Source organism: Chrysemys picta, chromosome 11 (assembly GCF_011386835.1).
Source record: "Chrysemys picta bellii isolate R12L10 chromosome 11, ASM1138683v2, whole genome shotgun sequence".
Taxonomy (NCBI): Eukaryota; Metazoa; Chordata; order Testudines; family Emydidae; genus Chrysemys; species Chrysemys picta.
The window spans coordinates 28,195,085-28,218,064 of NC_088801.1; the positions used below are offsets into that span (position 1 = coordinate 28,195,085).

General features: G+C 38.1%; 1 protein-coding gene across 7 annotated transcripts in view; it reads right to left on the minus strand.

Moving 5' to 3' along the window:
* The window catches only part of PRPF40A (pre-mRNA processing factor 40 homolog A), a 49,892-nt gene that overhangs the window by 2,709 nt on the left and 24,203 nt on the right, over positions 1-22,980 (minus strand). For 3 of the 7 annotated variants that reach the window (XM_008171444.4, XM_008171446.4, XM_024108049.3), the window contains 13 exons: positions 22,192-22,356; positions 17,567-17,675; positions 15,101-15,251; positions 12,435-12,568; positions 11,883-12,039; positions 11,671-11,774; positions 11,373-11,489; positions 10,408-10,545; positions 8,271-8,366; positions 7,334-7,420; positions 7,145-7,241; positions 6,982-7,043; positions 3,299-3,433 (listed from right to left, as the gene is read on the minus strand). In XM_008171444.4, the coding sequence (XP_008169666.3) occupies positions 3,299-3,433; positions 6,982-7,043; positions 7,145-7,241; positions 7,334-7,420; positions 8,271-8,366; positions 10,408-10,545; positions 11,373-11,489; positions 11,671-11,774; positions 11,883-12,039; positions 12,435-12,568; positions 15,101-15,251; positions 17,567-17,675; positions 22,192-22,356 (1,552 nt within the window). The remainder of the gene's footprint in view (positions 1-3,298; positions 3,434-6,981; positions 7,044-7,144; positions 7,242-7,333; positions 7,421-8,270; positions 8,367-10,407; positions 10,546-11,372; positions 11,490-11,670; positions 11,775-11,882; positions 12,040-12,434; positions 12,569-15,100; positions 15,252-17,566; positions 17,676-22,191; positions 22,357-22,980) is intronic. The other 4 variants (XM_065561736.1, XM_008171445.4, XM_005296466.5 and 1 more) reach the window with 3 other exon arrangements.

Sequence of the window (22,980 nt, forward strand, 5' to 3'; positions counted from 1 at the left end):
CTCCCCCTCCCTTCCTCCCAGCACTTCCCCTGCCGCCAAACACCTGTTTGGTGGCGTTTAGGACTTTCTGAGAGGAAGGAATGGAGGGAGAGAGCAGGGAAGCTGCTGCCCACACCCCCGGCAGGCAAGGCCACCTGGAACACAGGGGCTTTAGGGGCTGCAGGGCCCTGGGCCAAAGGGGGCCCCGGCCTGCAGCTCTAAAGCCCCTTTTGGAATGCGGCTCTGCGAGCACGGGCTGGAGGACTCAGGAGGAGCAGGGGCAGCCACGCAGCCAGCGGCCGGAGAGAAGCGGTGCTTTCCCCTTCAAAGCTGGCTGGAGGTGGGGGGGGAGGGGGGGACAAGCTCCCAGAATTGCGGCCATGGGGGCGGTGCCGCGCTGCGCAGAGCCACCTGCACACACCCTGCACCAAACAGGAGCTGCCCCAGGTAAGTGCTCTGCACCTCCTGCCTGCCCCACCCCTGAGCCTCCTGCCCCACCCCCCACCCTGAGCTCCCTTCCACACCCTAACTCCCTCCCAGACCCCGCCCCCTGCCCTGAGCGCCCTCCCAGACCCTGCACCCCCAGCCCTGAGCCCCAGGGGCACCTCCCCACCACAGTACAGTATAGGATGCCTTTTGTCTGCCCCAAAACAATTTCCTCGGAACCTAACCCCCCCGCATTTACATTAAATCTTATGGGAAAATTGGATTCATTTAATACTGTTTCACTTAAAGTTGCATTTTTCAGGAACACAACTACAACGTTAAGTGAGGAGTTACTGTATAGCCAGAAAATCAAGGGAATACAATCCATATTTAAAGGAACTGACAAGTGAAGCAATAAAACATTTGTTGAATTCTAATCCAACATCCCTCAGAGCAATATGCGATATACTTGTGTGCAACTGTTCTCAGACGATAAGCATCCCAAGGAGGGTCTAACACTAGATTTCTTGTCACAAATTTTTCATCACTGCTACCAATATTGGTAGCAACAGTGAAAGCATTGGAGTAGACAATGTTCTAGGTGACAGCTTGTGTTTTAACCACCTTGTTGTCTAACCCTGCTCTGAGCAGGTCTTCACAACATAGTGTTTAGTACTAGACTTCGGCCATAGTTTTCTCCAAAAAATGCAGATTCAGCAACACTAAAACATCTTCCAAACTGATGTCAGTTTCAATTATTTTTTTTTACTTAAACAGTTTCCAAACAAATAGAAATATTTTTATTTTGACATGTTTGAAACACGTTCTGATTTTTTAGTTCAAAGCAATTTTTCATTTAAAAATTGCCTTTAATTTTATTAAATAAATGACGCTTTAAAACTGTCAAAATCAAAATAAAAAATTTCAATTTTGTTAAGTAAAATGTTTTATTTCACCCAAAATGATTTACCCCCCAATTTTTTGATTGGTCAAAAACTGAAGGGAAAAAAAAGTTATTGCCCAGAAATCTATTCCCCCACCCCCGAGAACTGACGACACCCCCCACCCCCAAAAAAACCACAAAACTCCACAATCAGTTATTCACAGAGCTCTACTGCGAACACCAGCAGCTGTCTGGAGCCCTATCTACATTAATGCATCCACCATTAGTCTACCAGTAGTAACAAGAGTGGGCAATTTTGAGCAAAAAAGCCCAATGTAGACAAGGCCTGACAGATTAGCTACTCTTGGTTCTCTGCTCCCAACATAATATGTCTCCCACCCCATAGGATGTATGGTTGGGATTTTCTGAGGAGGAGCCTAAGAGAGTTAGGTGCCAAAATGGATTGTTCTCGGAGGACACATATCCTAATGAATTACCACGTACTCACCCATAGAGAGAGAGTTCTGAGAGACTACTGTCTGTGAGAGGACTGAACAACAGGGTACAGTTGCAACCTACACACCTCATTGACAGCATTACAAGATGCTCTCTCATGGGAGCCAACAGTGCTGAGCCTGACAGAATTTCTCATTCAGTTACCTAACTCCCTTAGTCTCTTTAGAAAATCCAGTCTATATATTCTCCAAAATACAAGTTACTCAGAATGGATGTTATAATAAAAAGTGGACCCTGCAAGTGCTCTCAACAACATTCTTTGCCTTCAAAAAGCCCAAGAACCACTTAGCTCCATTAGCACTTTCTTCCTACCACTGGTCTAGCTCCAGTGCAGCTCCACCAGTGCTAAATCAACAGTGGGGAAAAGGACAACTACACCCAGAGATGAAAGATTGCTCCATCAAATCTAGTCTTTGTTGTGTTTTAGTCCAGGGTAGTCAATAGGTGGATGGCGGGCCAAGTCTGGACCACCAAATCCTTTTGAATGGACCTCAAAATCTTTTTTATTTAATTTATCATCATCATAGTCGGGTTTTTTTTTTTTAATTAATTTTCTCTGGAGCCTCGACCTTGACTATACCTTGACCAAGAAATTGGGACCTTGACCCAAAATAAATAAATAAATAAATAAATAGTGTTCTACCCCGTTCTAGACTAAAAATCCCATATTGTTTAAATATGAATACAATCGTAACATGTGAGCCATGTGGACTATGGCCCAAAACCCAAATGTTCCTCTACTTTCCTTAAACAGTGTACTTCACTTTCAGTTTTGGGTGGGTTTTTTTACACCATAAATAATCATTAAAATACAGCTTTAAAATGAAAATATGACATCTACACAAAACCACATGCAGAATTACTAAGCTACACAGATCCCAAAACATACACTAATAACAATTTTAAATCTTCTTGGAAGATTGGTCCATCTACAGATAAAAATCACTGTAAATAAATGTGACATTGCACCCCATAATGCTTTATGGAAATATGCTTATGAAAGTAAATATGACATAACTGGAATGTTTTATGCTAGATATGCCATGTAACATATCTCTGCAAAGGTTATGATCTACTGAATATATTCATCCTATTTGTATGCATGTATCATTTTTGTATTCCAAGTTATGAATATTGGCTATGTACTTGTTTAATTTTAAGTAGCCCCTGTGAAGCAGTTGGTCAGCTTCCTGAGAAAAGACTATTCTCAGTAAGTGCCCAGTCAAGAAATACTTAAGCTAACAATGAACTTGGAGACGCCAATCCACATCTGAGCACACTACATCAGAGGTAGTCTCGGCACATCAGTTGGCAGTCTCAAGGGGGTTTCTGTGATCCAACCTGTCACAATAAATCCTTAGCTTATAAATTAGCAAGCTACTCTTTAATTAGTTGTATATTTTTATGTGGATCTGTAAAGCTACTATATTGTATTTAGCCAAAATAAAATAAAAAAACCTCACAGACAAACAAAATGGAACCAAGAAAGCTTACAGAATCTTTTCCAGGACGTTTTTTAGGAGGAGATTTATGCTTTGATTCCGATCTTTGTCTAGGTCTATCCTTTTCATTCTCTCTCTCTTTTTCTTTTTTATCCTTTTCTCGTTCAGTATCAGATTCTGGTGAATCCTGTGTAAAAAACAAATGAATGGGAAAAATTCTTAAAGCTTCCAAATATTTATTTTATTAACATGTTGTATAATGTGCACAGTGAGTGTACACACATCTCAGTACAACTAAACTCTGCAAAGCTCCATTATTGGGTTACATATAAGCAAACTGGCTTATTTAACATGTTCTTGTTTAGAACTAACTAACCAAATACCATTAACATGGCAGAAGAAAGCCAATACAGAGGCAAATGCATACACAAATGATTTAAAAAGATAGGTAGGCTGACTTCAACTTGAAACATAGCAACAATTAAAACGGGCAGAGGAGAACTTACTCTACTCTTCTGCTTTTTAATCATACATATGAGGGATTAGGTCACACTAGATCAGTGGTTCCCAAACTGGGGTTCACGAAATGTTACAGGGGGTTCTCGGGGAAAAAATTTCCTAATGGTGGACAGAGCTGTCCATAGGGACCCCATAGGCCAGCAGCCCAGAGCCCCTGGACTTCCAAGAGCTAAGCAGATCAAAGCAAGCATATCTATCACACTGAGATTTTAACTTCAAGCCTCCTTATAAGAAATGGAAAGGGAGGGGGATATTTTTTGCTGTTTTTAAAATTAAATAGGCAGCTAGTGTTCTTCATAATAATTTTAAAAACAGTAAGTTTAAGCTTTGGTGTAACATGCGTTGTTTGCCTGAACTGCTCAAGACCTGAATGCGTGTGTAGGAGGAACTCTGAGTTGGCTTCTTAAATACCTTCATGCTGTTTCACATCTGATACTCCTTGATGAAACACAGGAGCCTTGTCTTATAAACAGGCTTATTCAAAGTGATAAAAGCTATGAAAGTGAGATCTTGGAAGAGTGTTGCGGTTTTCATAATGTAATACAATACTGTAATGATGAATAATAGTAGTAATAAATAGTGTGTAATAAGCATGTCATTAAAAAAATGTATATTTCCAAGATCACTGCTTTTATAATTTATACTCAGGTAAAGGAGAAAATCCCTGGAAATATTCATTTTTAGGAGGGGGTTTGCGAGACTTGCCATTTTAGTGAAAGAGGTTCACAGGTTGTTAAAGTTTGGGAACCACTGCACTAGATGCTAGAGCCCTGCAGTGGGACTGGGGTCCCGCAGGACCCACACAATGCTCTACTAGATGCTTCCTGACCAATTAGGTATTTATGCAGAAGTCATCTATTCAATTCGGCTTTTGCAAAGGGTTGATGGTATTTCCTGGAATGGCTGGAAAGCCACATCTCTATAGCTAGCTGCTGGCAGAGATCCTACCTGAATACTCTTGGTGTTTTGTGGTAATACTAATTACACTAGGGTGCCTACAGCCTTGGATAGGAACATTTATTATTTAAATCTAAATAAATAAATACAACTGAAATGTTAAACCAACATTGCTTTCACACTGACCATTGGCCCTCCGGTGGCAGTTAACACAGAACGGTCTGACTGTTGTTGAATCACCAGAATTGTATGCCACACACCTTACTCAACAGTGTCTACCCCATATGAGGGCCTCTTGTGAGGGCGACCACTCTCAAAAAAGTTTTACAACTTCAGAAAATACAAAAATAAACATAAAAGTACCCTGTGTTTATGTGGCAATGTGACCACCATAATTTATCAGTAAACCCAAACCACTTCCCTTCCCCTTGCCAATGGACACTCACCAGTCCTGAATCTTACACAGAAAAAGATAACGTAACAGCTATGTTGTCATTTATTCTATTTGAGTTCTTATACTGCTCCAATCAGCATTGTATCTGAGCTCCCAAAATAGCTCTGGAACACGGACAGACAAGAGGGAGTGATCCCTGGCATAAGGCAAGAGCAAAAAAGGACTCCCATCCCTGAGTGCCATGACGACAGTCCTGAAGGTAGCCATGGGGGCAATCACTCTAGCAAGATTTACCCTTATAAGCAACTTTGACCTCATAATACTCAGAACTGAGCCCTCAGAAATGGTTTACTTTAAAGTGTATGTGTGGAGAACAGGAAGTTATTGTTAAGCTACCAGTACTTCTCATCTCTCTGGTTTCATGTAATGATATTATAAGGCAATAGGGCTGATTACAAGTACCTTCAAAGATTAAGTGAAAAGCAAGAGCATTAAATGTATTCATTGGCTAGCTCTAGAATAAGAAGTAGGGCTGTTGATTAACTGCAGTTAACTCACACGATTAACTCAAAAAAAGTAATCATCATTAATCGCACTGTTAAACAATAGAATACCAACTGAAATTTACTAAATATTTTGGATGTTTTTCTACATTTTCAAATATACTGATTTCTATTACAACACAGAATATGAAGTGTACAGTCCTGACTTTATATTATTTTTGATTACAAATATTTGCACTGTAAAAATGATAAACAAAAGAAACAGTATTTTTCACTTCACCTCATACAAGTGTTGCAGTGCAATCTCTTAATCGTGAAAGTGTAATTTACAAATGTAGATTTTTTTTACATAACTGCACACAAAAACAATGTAAAACTTTAGAGCCAACAAGTTCACTCAGTCCTACTTCTTGTTCAGCCAATCGCTAAAACAAACAAATTTGTTTACTTTTACAGGAGATACTGCTGCCTACTTTTGATGATGCTCATCAAAAAAATAGTGCGTTAATTAAATTTGTGACTGAACTCCTTGGTGGAGAATTGTATGTCTCCGGTTCTGTTTTACCCGCATTCTGCCATATATTTCATGTTATAGCAGTCTTGGATGATGACCCAACACACACTCTTTGTTTTAAGAACAATTTTACAGCAGATCTGACAAAATGCAAAGAAGGTACCAATGTGAGATTTCTAAAAATAGCTACAGCACTTGACCCACAGTTTAAGAATCTGAAGTGCCGTCCAAAATCTGAGAGGGACAAGGTATGGAGCATGCTTTCAGAAGTTTTAAGGTGTGGAAACTACAGGACCCCCAACAACCAAAAGAGAAAATCAACCTTTGCTGGTGGTATCTTACTCAGATGATGAAAATGAACATGCATCGGTCTGCTCTGTTTTGGATCGTTATCAAGCAGAACCCGTCATCAGCATGGACGCATGTCCTCTGGAATGTTGGTTGAAGCATGAAGGGACATATGAATCTTTAGCGCATATGATATGTAAATATCTTGCAACCCCGGCTACAGCAGTGCCATGCAAACAATGCCTGTTCTCACTTTCAGGTCACATTGTAAACAAAAAGCAGGCAGCATTATCTCTTGCAAATTGTAACCAACCTTGTTTGTCTGAGCGATTGGCTGAAGTAGGACTGAGTGGACTTGTAGGCTCTAAAGTTTTACATCGATTGCACTACAGTACTTGTATTCGGTGAATTGAAAAATACTATTTCTTTTGATTTTTACAGTGCAAATATTTGTAATAAAAAATAAACAAAGTGAGCATTGTACATCAATACATTTGAAAATGTAGAAAACATCCAAAAATATTTAAATACATGGTATTCTATTATTGTTTAACAGCACAATTAATCATGCAATTAATTTTTTTAATCGCTTGACAGCCCCAATAAAAAGCTGTACTTACAGACTTGTGTCTCCTCTTTTTGTTTTTCTTCTTGTGTTTTTTTGACTTCTTGTAACTTCTCTCTAAAATACATGGAAAAGTAAGTAAGTATCAATAAAACATTAAGACCCAACATTATCATGACAAGGCTTGTTTTAACAGAGGAGAGGGGAAAATATCTTACCAGATTCTGCACTGGAAGAACGATCAGAAACTGATCTAGATTCTGAGCGTTGCCTCTTCTTCTTTGAATGGCTATCATCATCATCAGACTCTGAGCCCTTTAAACAGCACATTTTGAGTTCAATATTAACCTTGTAAAACAATATGTTGTAAATGTAGCTTTCACATATTATTCTAAGAAGGGTCTTACCGAACGGGAGCGAGACCGTTTTCTGTGATGCTTTTTAGACTTTTTAGAATGTTTCTTATTCTTTGAATGATGATGTTGACACTCGTGCTGTGGTATAAAATAATCCAAACATTATAATTGTTTTAAAGAATCCGAAGCAAGTTGACCAATTTTTAGCACCAGTCCAAAAGAGACACTCATGTTCTCTGACATCAATTTGTTAAAACAATGTAACATCTGAAATCTTACTGTTTGTAACCTTTCTTAATATGCAACATTACATTTTTTAAAAATTAAATTTAAAGAAACTGCCATTAATGCACCGTTAAAGCTGTAAAATCTAGCATTAAAAAAAGAGTCAGGAATCTCTTAGCATCACACTTTGAACATGGATGGAAACAGCTTCAGTTTTCCATTATGCATGTTTAGTCTTGCATTTTTTAAACATTACTAATTTTAATGCCCTCCCCCCAAATTTGGCGAAGTATGTACTGCTCATTAAGACCTATTTTATGCCAAATTTGAAGTTTCAAAATTCTTGTTTTTAAAATCTCTTAAAAACAAAACAAAACACCAAATCACATTTTAATAAAACAAGATGCAGTTTACATCAGCCTAATGAACCATCTGTAGCTTAAGACAGACTGAGTTATAATCCCTTCAAAAATTCAAATTTGCTAAAAAAATTCATCTCTACACAGGTAAGAAAATTTTAGCCCAAAAGGTAACTATTTTAGAATGTGGTGTATGAAAAGGGAAGTTAGATGAAAACAGCTCAATCACAAATAAAAAAAATAAAACACATGAAAATAGCTTAACCATAATACACTTCACTATTTTCAGACTGAGGCTTTAATATTTATGTCACAAAATAAGACCGTTCAGTACAGTTTTGGAAAGTTTTTCTTCTTACAAAAAACTGCTACAAAAGTGCTATGAAAAAAAAAATATAAATTACCTCTAGTACATGTATAAAGTCTTTAAAGATTCTTTTTCTTTCAGATTCTAGAGTGATGTCTTCAAATGCTGGTTCCTTAACAAATCTATCTCTGATCTATATGCAAAGGAATAACACAGAATGAAATACTACTACACAAAGACAGACACACGTGTAAGTTTAACAATGAAGTAAAACAAACATGATTTCATAAATGGAAAAACATATTTTACTACTACAGGGTGAATTACCTCTCACCCCAACAAGTTCATGCATACGTGTCCCACACTTCCAAATGTCCAAAGATTAAGATTGTCATATTCCGATAACTACCTATGTTTCTTCCATAAAGTTTAGATTCATTCTCATTTTTTTTAATGGCTATCACTGAACATCTTTAACAGTTCACTTCTGCTATGCTTAAAATAAGTAGTGCTCTGTCCCCACTTAAAACTTAAGCTCGTTCACTCACACACACACACACACACACACACACACACACACACACACACACACACACACACACACACACAAATAAATAGAAAGTCAGGTAAACACCTCCAATCATCAATGCATTTTTCCTACATTTTCTTTCCAATCATTCTAAGTGTGTGAAACAGCAGCTCTCTTCTTTTAGCCGTGTCATTGTAGTCAACAATTTGACGAGCTATCTTTTGACACACCACTATTAGCTTGAAACACTTATCATTCAGCAGATTGTGATATCACTTCACGAACCAGATGTGAAGGAAAACAAACTTCATATAAAGAGACAGATATATTGATGATAGAGCGGCAATAGCAAAGAAAATGCAGGGAAAAAGCAATATGATATTTAACAGGGTTTTGATAAAATATTTAGAAGTTTTCCATTGCAATGATTCTTCACACTTAGCTATATAACTGATACTTGTTTTCTTATGATTCACCCAGATGTCGCATCCATGTATGCACTAAAAATTATTAGAAGTTGATTAAATAAAGTAACTAAATGCTAAATACAGCTTGGAGTGAATTTGTACAACTAATTCTCAGTTAAAGAGCATGCATTTTTGCATACAAGACCTGTCAAAATCTACTTTGTTGCTTGAGATGCACAAGGGCAAAATTGTTGGAAATTTTTAGACAATTTTTGTGCTCCTATCAATGTATCAGGCCAAGTTCTGTCACTGATCATGTGCATGCAGTTCACATTGATTTCAAGGAAGCTGTCTTTTTAGCCAACATCTAAGACCAATTACTTTGGTATTTTGATTCAAAACATATTCTAAAATTGAAGAGCAATGAAACTTTAAATATGACCCAGAGTATATTCTTTGAAGACACTTTCCACGGCATTTATTACAAATTACATTTACAGCCTAGTTGTTACTTGTATATATTTGAGGAATTTTACTAACCACTTAATAATTAAAGAAGTGTATATTAAAAATATGTGATGTGTAAGTTGAATGAGTATCTATGAACATACTGTATTAAGATATTGGAGGAAAAGATACAAGAGGTCACCATTTGATCCAAAGTGGTTCACCCAACTGTACTCACACTTCTCCTAAATTTTAACTTCAAAACTTTGGGCACTGTATAAATCGCTCAAATATTTTAATGTTTTTCATGACAATATTTACAAATTTTTTATAAAAGAATATGAATACTATCCAGATAATAACTAATAGATGTTGGACTTTACCAGAATGCAACCTATGATGCAGAATAATTAGTTAAATAAAGAGCAAAGTGAACACCTGCTATTAAAAACAGATCTACACAGAAGAACTTTCCTGCCAGAAATGTCTTATGAAAATGAAAAAGAACTACATAATGATCTGCAACTTTTTTGTATAAGTAGCACCAACACTATAGGATTTTTAAGTACTTATGGTGAACTGCTTGCCTTTCACACCTCGGAACTATATTTTTAGAATAATCATTTCCTCAGTTAAAAATAGTACTGCAAAATAAATTAAATTATCTCAATTCAGTGGAAGTTCTTTTAAAAGATGGGACAGAACTATTTTCACGTGTGTAAGTTATACTGATAGGAATAACACTGAGCTGGAGCCTATGAGATATGACAGTTTATTCATAAAATATCTGCATGCAAACCACACCACTAACAAACAATATTTTTGAGAAGGTGAAAAGTGACAATACATACATCTTCCCAGACAGCATCCAATTCAATTGGGGGCGTAGCTTGTTTTAACATGCTCTTGAATGCAGACTCTTTCCGCTTCATTTTGCGAGCCTCTTCTTTCTCCCGCTCACGTTCACGGGCTTCTGCCTTTTCCAGCAACTACAGAAAGTAAGTCATGAAATCAGTCAAGTGACAGTAACATCCACATAAGTAATGAAGAGTGATAATTAGGTAGCATGTAGTTTTGCCTCAAGATATTTCAACGTTGGTATTTAACCATTTCGTTTGTGCCTATTTACATTATCTGCTCCATTACTCAACCTTAAATTTTATATTTGTTCTTTTCTCAATGTCTCAAATGAAGTCCATGTCCGACACAATAGATAATGATTGTTACAACTTGCCAATATTGAATGCAAGTTCATTAGAAAGCACCAGCTTACAACTGCAAAGACACTGTTGAATCCCTACCCTACAGTTGTACTTTAGGATGAGTTCTTTAGATTTTGAACAAGAACTCTGCCTCTCCAATCTAAATTCTCAAAACTGGCAATATCAAGAAATACACCCTTAATCAGCAACATATTTTATACACTATATTTATTGAAGTACTCATAAAATACACCTAAAATGATGCAGAGAAAATAATATTTCAGTTTCTGAGGGCAAGTCTACTTTACTGCACTATATGCGCTGCTGTAGCATGTCTGGTGAAGACGCGCTACGCTGATGGGAGAGTGCTCTCCCGTCGGCACGATTACTCCATTTCAATGAGAGGCAGAAGCTATGTCAGTGGGAGAGTGTCTCCACCGACATATCATGGGTTGTGGTTGCTGTGACTTACATCGCGCAGGGGGATGGCTTTTTCAGACCCCTGAGTGATGTAATATACATCGACTTAAGAGGTAGTGTAGGCAAACCCTGATAAAACAAAATTCTTAAAATCAATTTTCTTAATATGAACATACGGGAATGTTAAAACTTACACTATTGAAAGCCAGTTTGATATTTCCAGCATCTAAAGTGGTAGCTCTTTTAGTTGAACTGATGACCGTAACAAAGTCTTCAAAAGTAGTATTCACTTCAACCAGAAATCCTTTATCCTGCAAGAGAGTTACCTCCTTGGCACCAGGTAGGTCAGGAACTCTCACGTTAGCGCTAATGCACACTGCATTAGCGCAACGTGAAATCCCAACTCCCAGAGTCAAAGAGTTACATTATTAGTTTAATAAATTTGAATGATATATTGGTTCCTCTTATTAAGGAAAGCACATTTTCCCTCACCTTTAAGATGTCCTTTATTATCTTCTTTTCATCATGGTAACGTGCTTTCAAATCTTCAACATAAAACTTGAAAAGATCAAGTGCAGTTGATCCTAATGAAAAAACTAGAGAAGTCAAAAGCTAGCTCTAACCAAAGAGCTGCACTTTTTAAAAAATCAATTAGAAAATAAACATCACACTTCTATTTTGCCCCAAATCTGTAGTCTCTGTACCTGTATCACTTTCTACATTGTTGGAAGAGGAAGTAGTCTTACCAGGCTGACCAAGCATGTTAGTAAATCTGATGTCAGAACTTATGGTTGGATACAACTCCATCCAGGAAGACATTGAATGTAACTGCCCATGTTCATGTAATTCATCCAAAAATAACTGCAAAATAGGATGGAATAAAAGTGTCCATTTTCACATATTTGAAAATGTGTTTTGCATACTTCATGTTATAATGATTGAAAGAAATACTATTAAATTGAAACTAATCATTTGTTAAAACACAATTTAAAAAATAATTTCAGGCACAACACCTGCCCCGGCAGTCCCTTATCCCCTCTTCTGACATTCCAATTACATTTTCCTACTTATTAAAATGTGTCACTCCTTTCATTGCTATATGGGGAAATTGACTTACTACACAGGGGAATACGTAATTATCAGTATATTTTAGACAGGCCAAGAAAACCTAGTGCCCTTACTTTAAAAAGACTGTATGAAAGTGTCTGGAATATTTGAATGCTGTTAGATTTTAAAGTTTAAAAAGTTTCACCAACCTGAAAAGATTCTCTATTTTTACGTTGTCGTCGCCTTTCCCTAAGCAAACTCTTCTGTTTTTCTTCTTCCTCTTCTTTTTCCAAAGCCCTGATGTGTTCTTCAAAACAAATCAGTGCATCTTCTTTATCCATATCTAGAAAGAAGAAAAGAAAAGATTTCCGACTGAGAAATTTCTTACCTGATAATTTTCTGTTAGCAGCTTCTCTCCTCATTCATCACTAAAGTGTAATAATGGGAGGGCATTATCCAGTGGTGACGAAAGATAGAAGCTACACAGAAGAATTGGTCTCATATTGAAGGATCCTAATCATTAACGAATACAGGACTTCCATAAAGAACACTGGGCTGAGGAGAATAGCACTTGTGCTATTGCCCACATTTCCAAAGACAGCCATGAAACAGGGAAGATTGCATAAGGGATATTTGTCAATATTTCAATAAATTCCCAGAACCATGATCTGTGAACAATACTGGACATCTGTAGTTGTAGCCATGTCGGTCACAGGATATGAGAGACACAAAGTGGGTGAGGTAATATCTTTTATTGGACCAACTTCTGTTGGTGAGAGAGACAAGCTTCCAAGCCACACAGAAGACCTAAAGAAGAGATCTGTGTGGCTCAAAAGCTTGTCTCTCTCACCAACAGAAGTTGGTCCAATAAAAGATATTACCTCACCCACTTTGTCTCTCTAATACAGGACCAATTCAGTCTTCATAGGGAGGCCAGGGTTTGCTTTGTCATGGACAGTAAATTACCTTCTTACACTTTACATTGTGTCTGCACTAGGAGCTGGAGAATGACGCCTAGACCGCACTTTCTAGAAAGACATATAAGACATGATCTCGCCCTGGTCTACTTGAGGGCAAGGTATAGGACGTGGCTGCTATACTTGGTATTCATTGTCAACTATAGCTCCAAATCCCAGAGCGGAGAACAACCTAGCAGGGAAGAGGATGTTTTGGTCTCCACTGCCTTTCTACTGACATTACAAAAAAGATTATTCATAACATTAGGTGTCCACTTCCCAAAACACTATCTGAACTGAACAGAAATCACCAGGGCTGATGAAATGCATCCTAGAATATTCAAGGAGCTGACTGAGGAGATATCTGAGCCATTAGCCATCTTTGAAAAGTCATGGAAGACAGGAGAGATTCCAGAAGACTGAAAAAGGGCAAATATAGTGCCAATCTATAAAAAGGGAAATAAGGACAACCCAGAGAATTACAGACCAGTCAGCTCAACTTCTGTACCTAGAAAGATACTGGAGCAAATAATTAAGCAATCAATTTGCAAACAGCTAGAAGATAATAAGGTGATAAGTAATAGTCAGCATGGATTTGTTAAGAACAAACCGTGTCAAACCAACCTGATAGCTTTCTTTGACAGGGTAACAAGCCTTGTGGATGGGGGAAAGCGGTAGACGTAGTATATCTTGACTTTAGTAAAGCTTTTGATACGGTCTTACATGACCTTCTCATAAATAAACTAGGAAAATACAACCTAGATGGAGCTACTATCAGGTGGATGCAAAACTGGCTGGAAAACCGTTCCCAGAGAGTAGTTATCAGTGGTTCACAGTCATGCTAGAAGGGCATAATGAGTGGGGTTCCACAGGGTTCAGTTCTGAGTCCAGTTTGATTCAATATCTTCATCAATGATTTAGATAATAGTATAGCGAGTACACTTATAAAGTTTGCGGACAATACCAAGCTGGGAGGGGTTGCAAGTGCTTTGGAGGCTAGGATTAAAATTCAAAATGATCTGGACAAACTGGAGAAATAGTCTGAAATAAATAGGATGAAATTCAGTAAGGACAAATGCAAAGTACTCCAGTTAGGAAGGAACAATCCGTTGCACACCGACCAAATGGGAAATGACTGCCTAGGAAGGAGTACTGCGGAAAGGGATCTAGGGGCCATAGTGGACCATAAACAAAGTGTAACATTGTTGCAAAAAAAGCGAACATCATTCTGGGATGTATTAGCAGGATGTTGTAAGCAAGACAGGAGACGCTCTAATCCGCGCTGATTAGATCTCAACTGGAGTATTGTGTCCAGTTCTGGATGCCTCATTTCAGGAAAAATTTGGACAAATTGGGGAAGTCCAGAGAAGAGCAACAAAAATGATTAAAGGTCTAGAAAACATGACCTATGAGGGAAGATGGAAAAAACTAGGTTTGTTTAGTCTAGAAAAGAGAAGACAGAGGGGACATGATAACAGTTTTCAAGTACATAAAAGGTTGTTACAAGGCGGAGGGAAAAAAATTGTTCTTCTTAACCTCTGAGAATAGGACAAGAAGCAATTGGCTTCAATTGCAGCAAGGGAGGTTTAGGTTGGACATTAGGAAAAACTTCCCAACTGTCTGGGTGGTTAAGAACTGGAATAAATTGCCTAGGGAGGTTGTGGAATCTCCATCATTGGAGATTTTTAAGAGCAGGTTAGACAAACACCTGTCAGGAATGGTCTAGATAATACTTAGTCCTGCCACGAGTACAGGGGACCTGTCCTATGATTCTAGGATTTCACATAAGTTGCTGGCAGCTGGCATTATTTAGTAGTTGCTGAATTGGCAAAAAAAAAACCAAAAACTATTTATAATCATCACTAAACCAGTTCCACGCCCTCTTCAAGAGATTCCTACACGCCCCCGCCGCCTCTTACTCTGAAGTTCTTCATCCTCTGCAAATGTAGGATTGTCCATCAGATACTGTTGGGCCTCCGACCAAGTGGTAGAGTATGTTACATTAGCCATGTTGTCCAATATGTTTTTCAAAGCCTCCCAATTCCTCTTTCGTAACTGCTTGGCTTGCTCCTAAAGTGAGTAGTCAGGGCAAAATAAATAAATAAATCAGTCATGCATTAATTTTCCTAAAGTACCACATCAGATAAGATCAAGTATCACCCTCTGATTATATACAAAGAAAATGACAAATTTTGGACACAAACAGTAAATAATCTATATAGATTTTAAAATCACCTGGTCCATAATACCACATTAGAGCTGGCCAAAACTCAGTTTTCACAGGAAATTTCAGTATTTCAAAATTTGCTCTTTTTTCTGATTCAGTGAATAGCAACAATGAAATTGGCAAGAATCATATCAATTTCAATCAACAGCTGCCTGGACTTCTAGGGTCCATGGCAATGCCTCCAGGCTAGAGACGCCAGACCTTCCAGACTACTGATGATATAGTGGTGGCACTCTTCTTTAAGGTAGGGATGGACGCACACACACAAAATGTTATCTCAGGTTAGCTAATCTGCAACAGCTAACTCAGGTTAAAATAGCAGCGAAGACATAGCAACGCTGCTTTTAAAAATCATATTAGCAGCTCAAATTAAAGCCTATGGGGAATTTGAGATTGAATTTGACGAGTTAAAAGCCAAATCGCTATGTTTTCACTGGTTTTAGAGTAGCAGCCGTGTTAGTCTGTATCCGCAAAAAGAACAGGAGTACTTGTGGCACCTTAGAGACTAACAAATTTATTAGAGCATAAGCTTTCGTGGACTACAGCCCACTTCTTCGGTATGCATCCGAAGAAGTGGGCTGTAGTCCACGAAAGCTTATGCTCTAATAAATTTGTTAGTCTCTAAGGTGCCACAAGTACTCCTGTTCTTTATGTTTTCACTGCTATTTTAACTCGAGTTAGCTCATGTGGCCTAGCTTACTTGAGCTATGTAGACAGACCTTAAGGCAGAGGTCCCCAAACAGTGGGGCACACCCCTCTAGGGGAGCGTCGAGGAACATTCAGGAGGTGGGAAGGGAGCACCACCCAGCCCTGCTGTGGCCCAGATCTGTTCTGGCCCTGCCCCCTGCCACATTGTGGCTCCACATCTGGCTGGGGCCTGGCTGGTAGCCCTCACAAAGGCCCAGCTACAGCTCCACTCCAAGCCCTGCCCCCTCTCTCAGCCCCTGGCCACGACTCCATTCCCAGCCCGGAAGCAGAGCCACACCTGGCCATGGACCCAGCTGCTAACCCCCACCAGGGCCAGGCTGCAGCTCCATCCCTAGCCCCGCTCCTGGCCCTATACCCACCCCCAGCCTTGGACCCCTTACCCCTTTTCACACCGCTGCCGCCCCCCCCCCTCCAATCCACAGCCCCACTCCGGGGGGGGGGGATGGAGGGGGGGGAGCACATGGGGGATAGGGCTAAGAGGGAGGCGCAACCCTCAAAAGTTTGGGGACCACTGTCCTAAGTGTATATTTATACAGCAGCTGGACGGTGAATTCCCGGCTCAGGTTCAAGTACATTCGTTAGCTCTAATCAAGCGAACATGCTAAAAACAGCAGTGTGAACATGACAGCACAAGCAACAGCTTGGTCTAGCTGCCTGAATACAATCCCACCTGATCACTGCAGTACATACTTGGGTGGCTGGCCTGAGCCACTGTGGCTATGTTGCTATTCTTAGCATGCTACCTTAAGCAGAGTTAGTAAATGGGTATCTTGCAGCTGCTGTGTAGACACACTGTAAGAGTGTAAAGAACCAGTGCTGAACCATGGGGGAGGACCTGCTTTGCAGAGCTCTATAACTCCAGGGTTAAGGTCTGCATGCTTGCAAAAAATTTATCAGGCTTTTTGCTGATTATATGTGATCAGAACCTACGTTTAGGGAAATTTCCATCTAAATTCTCCTTACATTTTTAAACTACATATGTTGTTCTTCAGTTTGTGTCTTAAAATGTTGTGCAGTGATAGTATGCACAGTTGAACAGGTGCTACATACTATATATATAAAATCAGATTTTTCAGCTATGTAAATGGAAACATGCAAATTTATACCAGCTGAGGCTCTGGCCCATAATTTGTTTCAATACGTAGTACAGAGTATGATAAAGCACTTTTGAATAAAAGCCATTATATAAATTTATGCAATATCCACATTGAACAGATTGTTCTTTGTGGGAAAATGAAGTTAATAGACTTGCAGTCAGCAAGCCTATTTCAGGGAAGTGATAATTACATACTGTACAATGAGAAACAGTTCTAAATGGGGTTTCCTAAGTCACTGGCAAGAGAAAAGTTAGACTCAAAACAACTTAGAAAATTCTTTACTTTCTTCAATAGGTTCAGATTAAATTGTTTTCTCTGAGATAAACCTTGAAAACTAAAAGAAAAATAATTACCTTTTCTTTTTTAGACAGAAAGAACAAGACATCTTCATAAATTTCAAGACGATCACGTTCTGATATTGCATTCCAGACCTCCATCTCACCAAACATTTGTTCAGCTTTTCTGTATATAGAAAAATCCACCAAAAAAAGATACACATACTCACTTATTGGCACATACTGATTTAAATGTAGCGGTGGTAGTATCTACACAAAGCTTCACATTTTGGCTGGAAACATTTAGGTAAAACTCTCTCTTTGGGTCAAGTTGTGCATATTACTTCAAACAGGTTTATTTACTTCCTACGATGGCTCCAAGATCTCTTTCCTGATTAGTTGTATAGTTGGGGTTATTCCAACATGCATTACTTTACATTTATCCACATTAAATTTCATTTGCCATTTTGTTGCCCAATCACTTAGTTTTGTGAGATCTTTTTGAAGTTCTTCACAGTCTGCTTTGGTCTTAATTATCTTGAGCAATTTAGTATCATCTGCAAACTTTGCCACCTCACGGTTTACTCCTTTCTCCAGATCATTTATGAATAAGTTGAATAGGATTGGTCCTAGGACTGACCCTTGGGGAACACCACTATTTACCCCTCTCCATTCTGAAAATTTACCATTTATTCCGACCCTTTGTTCCCTGTCTTTTAACCAGTTCTCAATTCATGAAAGGATCTTCCCTCTTATCCCATGACAACTTAATTTACGTTAAAACCTTCAGTGAGGGACCTTGTCAAAGGCTTTCTGGAAATCTAAGTACACTGTTCACTGGATCCCCCTTGTCCATATGTTTGTTGATCCCGTCAAAGAACTCTAATAGATTAGTAAGATACATTTTTGGGCAAAAGTCAACATGGTTTCTGTAAAGGGAAATTGTATGTTCTTCTCTGTCTGACAATTTTATTCTTTACTATTGTTTCAACTAATTTGCCCGGTACTGACGTTAGACTTCCCGGTCTGTAATTGCCGGGAACACCTCTAGAGCCCTTTTTAAATATTGGGGTGTGTGGGGGGGTGTTTGCTGTAAAATGATCTGGGACTAGTGGTAATGGCTTGGCCTGGATGACTCTGTTTGGGCATCCAGGTGCAGTCCTTAACACCTATGCTACATCACTTGCAATGGCTCCCAATTATTGACTTCCAGATAAAGTTAAACTGGTGCAACTTTGTGGTTGACACTTACATTGATTAAGAGTGCCCCTGTTAAACAGATGTAAGCCATATTTAAAACAATATAAGAGAATAGCCATACAGAAACGTTGCACTGTTTTAACTCAATTGATACAACACTGCACCTTTAGTTAAACTACTGCAACTTTATATGCACACCAGGCCTTAGTCTGCTACAGCCTGGATTTGGTGACACTCAGAACTGAATACAAGAGTCACCTGTTTTACCAGTAGCAGTGTGTGGCAACACTGAAAGAAGCTAAAGTGTGGATGACTACTTAGCTGAGGTTTTTGGGGGGCAGGAGGTTGTATGGTAATATTGATTACAAGCCTAAAAGACTGACAGGGACAATATACAAATCCCAACTAAATTTAGAATCTTACTAGTCTCTCTCACACACTTACACACCCCATTTCAATTCAATTTTAATTCATAATATACAGGAGGTCAGATTAGAGAATCCAAGGGTGCCTTCTAGCCTTAAAAATCTGTATTTTGGCTTCAAAGTTATCAGTATATGGGAATAAACAGGATGAGTACTGATCTCTTTTGATACTATGCTCCTGTGTAACTATGCAGACAATAAGGTACACATTTTCACACTTAAACCAAATCCCACTATCTTCACAACTAGCAGAGCTAGAAACTATTTTGAACATACACACACTTAGAGTCTTCAGAACACAAAGTCCTGAAAAGGCTCCAAAATTTAAGACATCTATTTCTCTGATTTTAATTGTTCCTATTAACAAGCAGGGTGCAACAGAGTGAGGGGCAGTGGAGTTAGATTTTGTATTTTTATTCTTACAAGTCCTAGAGAAACAAACCAATGTAACACCCACACCACTGGAAGACATTCAAGTTTTTTAGTGGTCTACTAACTTGTATTTACTGCTCAAGCAAATATGTTCACCTAAGTAAAAAGTCAGAAGTAAAGAAAGCCTTTGGAATTGAAGTAAGTGTTTAATTAGAACAAGTTAATAGTGCCATAGGATTCAGCAATGATTTTGCTTTGCACTCTAAAATGTTTTATAAAAATTGTACTTCACATTGATCCTGGGGCCAACTGTCTCATGTGAATACTAAACCAAGATTCACATATCAATCCATAAAATCAACTGGAAAAGGAATACCAGCACACAGCTTTCTTTGCTGAAGAGATAAGAATAAATTCATGTTCATAACTACCATCACAAAAAATACGAGACTAATTCATAGGCTAGAAAAAGAAGTTACCAGCAATGATTAGGATATGGGTACTATCAGGTAATAATGCTTAGTTGAAAATGCCACAGAAAATAATGCGAAAGTTTACCAGGTAAGGCTACCCACTCAGAAGAGGTGAGTAGGAATAGTTTTCCACCCCTGCCTCCCTAAACTCGGTCTACTGGTTTCCGCTTTCGCATTTTAGAAAAAAGACCAGCACGGATTTTTTTTGCTTTGCCTACATGAATATTTACTTTAAGAAAAAAATGCAAGTAAGCACTCTTACTGTTGCAAAAATACAAATGCAATGTGCACTTTATCTTCATGCAAAAACCGTTAATCTCAGACAACATACAAATTAATAGAGTTCACCCTGTCCATAAAGCAGCTGTTTGAATTAGAACACTAAAAAAGAAGAAATCATAAAGATTAAAAACATTAAGGGTGACAACAGGTTTCATGCTATGTTGTGATTCTCCACCAATACAATTTTATTTCAAATTTATATATTTTAATAATAGGTAGTTGTGACATCTAAGGGGCACCGTGTGGGAAAAGAAGCTTTATAAAACAAAGTTGATCTTAAGAAAAAATAAAGACAATGCTTTGGATTAGGCAAAAGGTTGGCTTTAAAAAAAGAAGTATTTAGTCTTGTATCATGCCAAAATGGCTAAATCTCTGGATCTGACAGTACACCAGAAGAAGCAAATTCACAACCTGGGCCCCCTATACTGACAACCCTCTGCATCTCAGAATGCATGAGGTAAGCCTACAATTTACATTTTGAATTAAAGCTAAAGTTTATTGCTTTCATTGTTAAAAGGAACACTGTAAAGGCTAACGAACCAAAAATTAGCTCCATCTGAAAAAAAATTCATTAATCTTCCCTAAATCTTTCGCTGACAATTTAAAAGTTGTCTACAAAAACAAACTAACTGGGATTATAGAATCAATTCATTTGATGGGGAACAAACCTTACAAAAGATCTGTTTATAAGACAGCAGTTTGTCAGTAATTTACATATTATTTTAAAAATTAAATACTAAAATATTCTTCTGCAACAAACCAGCATAAAGAAAGTTGTCTGCAATCTTCTGCACTGAACTTACTGCTCATGAAACTTCATCATTTGTGGCATCAGGAATACCAGCAATGGTAACTGGGATCAAGAACTATTTTCAGATTAGTTTTACAATTTATACATGACAAAGAATTTTTCCCACTCTGAACTCTTACGGTTGTAGGTCAGAAAAATAACAGTTCTCCTTGGACAAAGCATTACAGAAATTAAAGAGTTATGTTTTTATACTGATAGTAGTAACATTAATTCTTACATGACACTGCCAAGTAATTAAAAAACAATGTAACTAACCTCAGTTTTATTCCTATTATATATTTCTTTCATTATTGTGAGAAAAGAATTGTAACTTGTCTGGCTCATTCCAGTTATCAGCCAGGTGATATGGGAAAGGCCACTAAGGGCATGTTTGCACCAAAGCTTACTGAGTGGCAAAATGGGGTATAAATCTACAGTGCTAACTCATGCCTTGCTCTAAGTGTCTGTGTGGACCCACCTGCTGTGCACTAAAAGTAAGCACTGCACGTCAATGTGCACTAGGGAACTTTTAGAACGCATGGACAGTTACTGCGTGGCCTGCTGGAGTATTGCACAAGTGGTTGTGCAGACGTGCCCTAAGTATTCTACTGTTTTCTTGAACAAAAAATGAAATTTAACACAACAGCACCATACTAGGAAACAGAAAGATTAAAATTTAATTTATAGGAAAGATTGTGTTTATTTTTAAATAAAAATATGGCGTAACGTATTACCTTCGTTTCTAGATACTTGAACTCAAATACTATCAGCTCCACTTATGCACCATTATACTGTAGTCTAAAGACCTGGTCCTACAACAGATAATTAGGTCGGTATAACAACATCGCTCAGGATGCGAAAAATCCATTCCTGAACAACACAGTTAAACCAACCTAACCACCGGTGTAGACAGCAGTAGATCAATAGGAAAATTCTCCTGTTGACCTAGTTACCACCTCATGGGGAGGTGGATTACCTATGCTGACAGGAGAAGCGTAGGTAGTGTCTTCACTGTAGCGCTTTAAGTGCAGACAAGCCTTTAGATTTTTCAAAGACGAAACGTAATACAAAGGTTCATGTTCACCAGAGACCAAGCCAAGTAAATTTAAGGTTGAACTTGAAACGGTGATGGGTCATTGTGGTACATTAAGTTGATCTTACTTGTATCTCGTTGTAGAAGTCATCTTTTCATGGTTTTCAAGGAAACGTTGAAAGGATTCTTTAGCTTCTTTGTATTTTGATCTTGCTTCTTCTTTTTCTTCTTTCTCCGTCTGGACTTTGTAAGCATTAAAGGCTTGCTTTTTTTCACTCAACTTTGCCAATGCACTGAACAGCAAGAAAAACAAGATTTTAAGTACACAAAATGGGAATTAGAAAATAAAAGTAATAATGCAAATTTATTTACATACAGAATAAAATACAAACACTAATGTTAATAGAAGTGTGGTGAAACAAAGCAAAGCCTACATTACAGAACTACATTAATACTCAGGCTATTGTATCTGCTTTCATGTCTTTAAATAAAGTCTATTAAGCCAAAGTAACTTTTCTTATAAAATACTACCAAATAGCCTCATAAGAGGTCTTACTTTCAGGCTGCATTTTGGACATTAAGTATAGAGCCAAATTTTCAAGTCTGTTCAGCACCCAACAGCTCCCAATGAGAGCAATGAGCTCTTTTGAAAATATGGCCCAAAAAGTTCTCAGCATCTCCATTATAACAAACATAAACCCCTAATTCAGGGAAGATTTTTAAAAATGTGAAGACCATCTATCAGTTTAACTCTAGTTAGTACTGCTAATACATCTTTGCTTTAAGACGATGTACCATTCCATTGTTCATTGGTGAACATATTCAGCTCCCCAGGTATGTTGCTACTTTAATAAGAGGTCAGACTCAAAAAAAAGAAAATTGGCTTGGTGTAGGAACTGTCAGTATTTATCAAATCC